The following is a 6732-nucleotide window of genomic DNA, read 5'->3' on the forward strand; positions in this document are numbered from 1 at the left end:
GCTCCGCTCCGCTCCGCTCCGCCGCGCCGGCCCCGCAGCGCTGCCTGCGGCGGTGCTGCCCTCGATGCTGCCGGGGGCTCTGGGCTCCGCTCGCACCTGCCTGCCTGCTGCCTGCGCGCCGCGGGGCTGCCTGCTGGCTTCTAACCCGTTGTTATTAGAAATACCGCCTGGGGGGTGGCGGGGGGGTTTAAAGACCGTGACCAGACATCACCAGAACCACGCAGTTTTCTTAAGCCTGCAGGAAATAACTTTGGCCCAGGATTTACAGCCCAGTTTCCACCCGCCCCGGCACTGGGCTTTCCGGGCTGGGCCGAGTTGAGCTTCTCATCCACCAACACCCCACAGTCCTTCTCCTCAGGGCTGCTCTCCATCCATTCTCTGCCCAGCCTGTGCCTGTGCTTGGTGTTGCCCCAGCCCACACGCAGAACCTGGCACTTGGTGCTTCTTTCCTATTTCCGTTAGATCTAGAGATGTGGGTGACTTTCCTTCTACGGAACGTGCAGCAAGAGCACTATGTCAAATCAAGGTTCTCTCTCTTTGAGTTCCAAATTTTTTTCACAGATTGGTACTTGCATAACGGCTGCTTAGAAAAGAAATCTTTGCCCAGAGGAGCCTGCTGTGTGGCCCAGCTCCCAACGAGGTGTTCAGGCCTGCACATAACTTTTAATACCAAAGTGCAAACCACTTCTGTTTTGATGGAGTTCTGAGAGTTCCGACACCGTTCAGGTAACAGCATGAAATGGTGGCATGTCGCTGAACTCTGTTGATTCAATAGCTGGTAAATATTCCCTGGCCAGCCTTCCAAAAGTAATCTGTCCAGGGGGATGCAGGAGGCTTGGCAGCAAGTAAAGCAGGGCTCTGCAGGGTAGGGGGGTGGTTTCTCATTGAACGTGTCCTCAGGGAGACTGACATGTTTCAAGCAAATGGGAGGCTGGTGGAACAGGTGCACACAGCCAGTGTGCGTGTTGTAAATAGATGTTGTAATTCCTAGCCTTAGGCTCTGTGTTAGCAATTACTATATCCAAATATCAAAACATTGGAAAATATCAGAGCTGCACAACACAGGACAGCCCTGGGAAGCACAAAAGCCAGGAAACAAAACCAGTGCATTTACAGGTACCTTAACTCCGCATCTTCGTGTTACATGGTTTGCTGTTAGGTGCTGGCAAAACAGAGTGTATTACCTCTGGAAGAACGAAATTCTGCAGCACAGTAATAGTGAGTGCTGCTTATCGTATGGAGCCTTTCCCTCTTTGTAGACAAGTCAGCTAAGAAGTTAATTGTATTTGTGATTGTTTTGCTAAAAATGGTCTGGCGCTGGAGGCTGTCCCAGTGTGCCTCCCCAGCCGAGGGCAAAGCCGTGTCTTTTTGCTACTCTAACGTTGCTCCTTGCTTGATAATACCGCTGTAATGGTACCCAGTCATTTACAAGCGGAGCTGCAACCCTTTGCAGCCCGGGGTCAGATGAGAAGATGCCGACAAGTGATGTTACAAGGTGGGACAAGTGCTTGCCCCTGTGTCTCTCTCACTTTCGTGCACTCTTCAGCCTTTGCCCTCAAGACTGAAGCCTTTTGGCCAGGAGGCTCCGTGAGGGCCATGGCTGCTTCTGGAGTGCCTTGTGCAGAATATGTAACAGATAATAAAAACGATTATTGGTAATGAATTATTTAAGATTTTGTTACTCCCCTGTTTTCCTTTTTCCCGACGCAAAGTTTCCCTTACTTTCTGCTATGAGGTCCCTCTTTTTTTAACTTATTACTGTGAGATTCTGCCTTATTCCGTCCCACCCCCCGCTTTCCATCGCGAGGCCTCCGGGCTTTTCATAGGATTTGGCAGTAACCTTGGTTTGCTCGATCTGCCTTCAAGATCGCTAGCGACCACCCTTTGGTCAGCAAACCCCCTTCCCAAGGTACCTTTTCCTCCTGGGGACTACGCTGCGCGCCGGACGTCTCCGTGCGTCTTACCAGCCTCGGTGGCCACAAGCCAGCGATGCGCCACTGCTCCAGCGGCGTGCTCAGAGGCTCTACCTGGGAGGTGTCCTTTAAACACCCCTAAAAACCCCAAATCCAGCCACACCCCAGTGACAGTAACAAAGCCACAAGCTCTACCTCCTGCACCAAGGGCTTCAGAGTCGAGAGGGAGCACCCACGTCCTCGTGAGCACCCGCTGGCAGGGGCCACTGGGTTTCCTCTCTCACCTGAGGCTACCACCCAGCACGGTGCACCACCTAGGCTTCCCCCCCACCCTCACAGCCAGCTGGGGAGCTCCACGGGTGAGCGAGAACGGCTCCCACCAGGGCAGCGTGCCCCCTGGGCTTTGCCGGGGATGTGCAATAGAGCTCGTTGCATGTGACAAACTGACAGGGGGCAGGAGGCAATGAAGAGGTCCGCCAGGCAGCTCGCTTTCCAAATGCGGACGCTCATCTCCCCCCCCCCGAGCTCTCCCCATGGCCAGCCCCACGGATCCCACACAATTCAGCCACCCGCCCCATCTCCCTGAGGGGAGCAGGTTTGCAGGCGCTTGCCTGACCTGCAGCTGCTCCATCTGCCTCTCCAAGGCTGCCACTTTCATCTCCCAGCTTTTCCTCAGCTGCTTCTCTTGCTGCAGCACCTCTGACTTCTCAGAGAGCTCGTTCATCAGCTTGCCGCACCACTCCTGTAACCTGGCCACCTCAGCGTTTTGCCTGCACCAACAGAAGCAGCGTTATTGCAGCCCGCAGGCCAGTCAAGCATCCCTGGCGTTACCCAGGGGGAACACATCCTCCTGTGGGCCTGATAACAGGGCTTGAAACATCTCAACGGTTGTGTTGGCCTGCTTCTCGGACACGCCTGGTCCTTCAGGGATGGGGTGGAAGGAGCTGACACATCAATTTCAAAAGCTCCGTTTCCATCACAGGAGACATTCCTTTCTCATGAAGTAGAAGACGCAAGGATCTGTGTTCCCAGACACAGGAGAAAGCACTCTAAGCAGCTGGAGTCTGCTCTGTAATTAATTGACCACTGCTAATCACCAGCCATTTCAGACTTTCTACAAAAAGGAGCGCCAAATTCTTCCCCCTAGCTCCTGGTTGTTCTGTATGCACCAGGCAGGTCTCGGTTCTCTGCAGCACCGCTCCCATCAAAGAGCCAGCGACATTTCTTCTGAAGTTAGTGAGCACAAGCTCTCCGAAGTGTGGAGAAATGCTGCAGCGCCTTCTGGTCCCCTCTGCCCCCTCCGCTAGCATCAGCACAGGTGACTCCAAAGCAGAGAGGGCTTCCCCTGCCCTTCCACTTGGGAAAAGCATCCTTGTTTCCCCTGCCAGGCCCACAAAAGCCATTTGGCAATCTCTTCCTCACTCCCTCCTCTACCTCCAGCTAGCTGGGGCGTCTGTAGAAGCACCCTCAAGAAAGGGGGTGGCCAATCATGATGGACAGCCACCCCCAGGGCTTGCCAGAGGGCGGGCCCCAGGCTCTGCCCCCCACCCCCACCCCTAGTCTTACTTGCTCTCCATCTGACTTCTGACCCGGCAGAAGGCATCGCTCAGGATGGAGTTCTCCTGCTGCAGGCGAGCCAGCTGCGTGTCGGGGCCATTCTCCAGCTGCTCCTGCAGGGTGCGGATCTAGGGAGAGACCAACAGGGGTTAATGCCGCCGCTGCCAGCCCCTCAGCTCTCCCCTGAGGAGCCCACTCCATGGGCAAGAGGGACTGGCAAGGAAGCCACAGCGAGGTGTCTGCTGATGCTGACAGCCCCTGCGGCTGCTGCATCCCGTGAGGATGCTCCCACATCCCTCTTCTAGCGTGAGCACCACGGCTCAGGAGCACTGCGGGGCTCTCGCCCCTCCCCGAGGCTCTGGCCCCCTCGTCCACCTCGGTCTTCTCCAAAAGACCAGGCAGCTGCCACCGAGGGCCAGCCGGCAGCCAGCGGAGGAAGCTGCAGAGCACCGCGTGGGGCTCACCTTGCCCTGCAGCTGCTGCGTTTCGCTGACATGGTCCTGGTAGCTGGCCTGCATGCGTGCCTGCACCGCTGCCATCTCCTGCTCGCGGGCCAGCAGCTGCTCCTTCAGCTTGCCCTCCACGGCCGTCGCCTTGGCCCGCTCGGCCGCCAGCTCCTTCGAGGAGAGAAGCCACCCGGTCAGTCCTCAGCCTAGGAACTTCCCTGCTTTAAGGGGACTCGAACCAAGTGGCCTCCTAGCTCAGAAGACTTTAAGAAGTGTAACCCTTTCGGCGCTGCACCCAGGCCCAGCTACACCCTTCCGCACTTCCATTTCCTCCTGCATTAAGCTTTGGGCTCAGTGGCCACTGGATGCCACTGTTGTTCCACATTGGGCCAGCTAAGAGACAGGAGTGACAGCCTGGAATTTTATTCCCCTCCCCGGCCCCAGGATCAGTATCATCACATCAAGTTTGCGGCAAAGCAGGAAAACTAAAAAAAGAAAACACCCCCACAAATCCAACACAGACTCCCCCTCCGCCCCCTGCCAAGGCAGGGATGCTCTCTCGGCCGGCTGGGTGATGCCGTGCCGCTGCCCTGGGCTGCCTGCACAGGCCGGGGTTTAGCACAGCACTCAGTGCACAGGGTGGCTTCGCCCTCTCCTCTCCTGCCTGCAGGCAGATGGACCTGCTGCAGCAGGGTCCTGGCGGCTGCGGGGCAGGAGGTGCTGAGCACGACGCGCCGGGGGTCCCTTCTGACTTCAACACCCAACGAGAGGTGGAGGCAAGGGGCTGAGTCAGGCAAGGGGGCTGTAAATGGCACCAGGCTCCTTAAAAAGGGACTGTTCAACACCTTCTCAGCTCAGGGGCTCTGCCAAGAGATGAGAAGGGCTTTACTGTCCTCCGTAGAGCAGCAGAAAGCTGCAGTCTCTTACGGGCACGGCTTTAGCCCGCTCCTGCTGCGGCTGCCAACAGGGCACGTGCCTCCCCGGGCTGGATCAGGCCCAGGAGAGGAGCTCAGGTGGGCATCTCCTCCCCTTTTTGGGGAGAAAACAGCAAATGGATGAAGGGCCCAGAGAACCCCTGCGCTTCACCTCCAAGGGCGGGTAAGACGCGGGGAGAGGGAGGCACACGGCGAGCCGTGAGGCGCAGAGCCTGTGCCAGGGGTGCCGGGAGGGCTGCGCGCACTTACCTGACTCAGCTCCTCCACCTTGTTTCTGGCAGCGGCTGCAGCCTCCTGCTCAGTGGCGAGCTGCTTCTCCTTCTCCTCCAGCTGGCGTTTCAGGACAGTGACAGGGTCACCCTTCTGCTTGGCCTGCCGGCACAGGGTGGCACATCAGCGCGGACCACCACCTCCGCATCCAACCCCTCCACCCCACACGCACAGGGTCCTGCCCTCTGCTCCAGGGGAAAATTCAGCTCCTGTCTCTAAGGCTGACCCTCGGGGGACAGCCTGCCCGAAAACGGGCTGCCTTCACCCCTCCGCACCCCCGGAGGCTTGGCCCAGCCCTGGTGGACACGACGCTGCTGGCAGCCCTACCGCGTGCCAGGTGTCCTGGACGATGCCCGCTTTCTCCGTCAGGATCTCGATGAGCTGCTGGGCCTCCCCCTCACTGAACACCGTGCTGCTGACAGCGGACACAAGCGTCTTGTAGGGCAGGTAGAGGGGCCCATCCGAGTCCACAGGTGCTGGGGAGGAGAGAGGAGGGGTTGGGAGCGCTCGAGCCAACGGCAGGGCTGAGTAGCATCACCTCAGTTGACTCCAACCCCATAATTGCCATTTCACGCCAGCAACCGCCCAGATGTCCACAGCCAAGTTTGATACCTCTCTAACTGAAAGCAATGTGACGAGCGCTGGGGACGGTGCTCACCACAGACAAGCGTTCCCTGAGCCAGCTGCCACCTCTGCCTGGCTCTGCTACTGCTCCTGCCACCCTGCCACCGCCCTCCGTCACACTGAGCGATTCCAGACGGAGCTGGGCACGCTTTGCTAAAGCCAGTGAGCAGAGACATGGTGGGCATCAGAAGCTGGACTCCATCGTGACACAGCCTCGCTGGGGGACTGTCGCTCCACGCAGCGGTGCCAGTGATGCAGAGCAGCAAGGTCATCTCCTGCCTTTCACCAGGCAGGTTCCTTCCAGCTCTTTGCTAAGGGAACGAGATGACTCCAGCCCTTCTCCGATCCCTCTGCCGGCTTACCCGACGGGGATATATGCAGAGGAACTTGGCCTTACCTGGCTCGCTCTTCTTGGATGCAGCCGCCTTCTTGACAGGTCCATTATGCTTCTGCTCCTCATGGGCTGGAAGAACATTGCTTTTCTTTATGGTGACAGAGCTGACCACTGGAGCACTTTGGTGTGCCTCGGGGACCTTTCCGTTAGGTTTCTCTTGATTTTTCTTTCCTTCTCCTTTTTTCTCAACAGCTTCCCCTTTCTTCTTTTTCTCTTTTTCCTTCTGCTGAGTCTTCTTAAGCCCTTTGCCTTGCTTGGCCAAGGCTTCCTCAGAAGGACGGAGGACCTTCTCCTTGAAGGTGAACACCAGGAAGATCCCGATGGCCGATACCACCATCAAACCTCCAAAGAGCGCAACATTCAGCATCTGAGGGTCATAGACACCCATCCTGCCTTATTCTTCTGTGCCTGCAAGACACCAGAACAACAGTTAGTGGGGAAAACAAAGAGGCGCAACAGCCTCTCTGTGAGCAGCGAGTTTCCCATGTCCATCTGTGTTGTGTGGGCAACCTGCTGACACCCCCCACCCCCTCCCAGGTTTGCGCTCCTCCGCTGCGCTGCCTGCGCACGGTGCTCCAGCCACACCGCAGGGG

The 6732-nt window shown here is 57.7% G+C and overlaps 1 protein-coding gene across 1 annotated transcript; it reads right to left on the reverse strand.

The window, feature by feature from the left end:
- Positions 1–2193: 2193 nt before the first annotated feature.
- Positions 2194–5921, reverse strand: LOC121081950 (ribosome-binding protein 1-like). Its single transcript, XM_040581290.1, has 6 exons — positions 5864–5921; positions 5449–5645; positions 5101–5223; positions 3935–4087; positions 3480–3598; positions 2194–2683 (listed from the first exon to the last, which is right to left on the reverse strand). Exons 1-6 carry the CDS (start codon positions 5919–5921, stop codon positions 2194–2196), a joined length of 1140 nt encoding a protein of 379 aa, XP_040437224.1.
- Between the last annotated feature and the right edge of the window lie 811 nt (positions 5922–6732).

This window comes from Falco naumanni (genome assembly GCF_017639655.2).
Source record: "Falco naumanni isolate bFalNau1 chromosome 23 unlocalized genomic scaffold, bFalNau1.pat SUPER_23_unloc_1, whole genome shotgun sequence".
In the NCBI taxonomy this organism is placed as follows: domain Eukaryota; kingdom Metazoa; phylum Chordata; class Aves; order Falconiformes; family Falconidae; genus Falco; species Falco naumanni.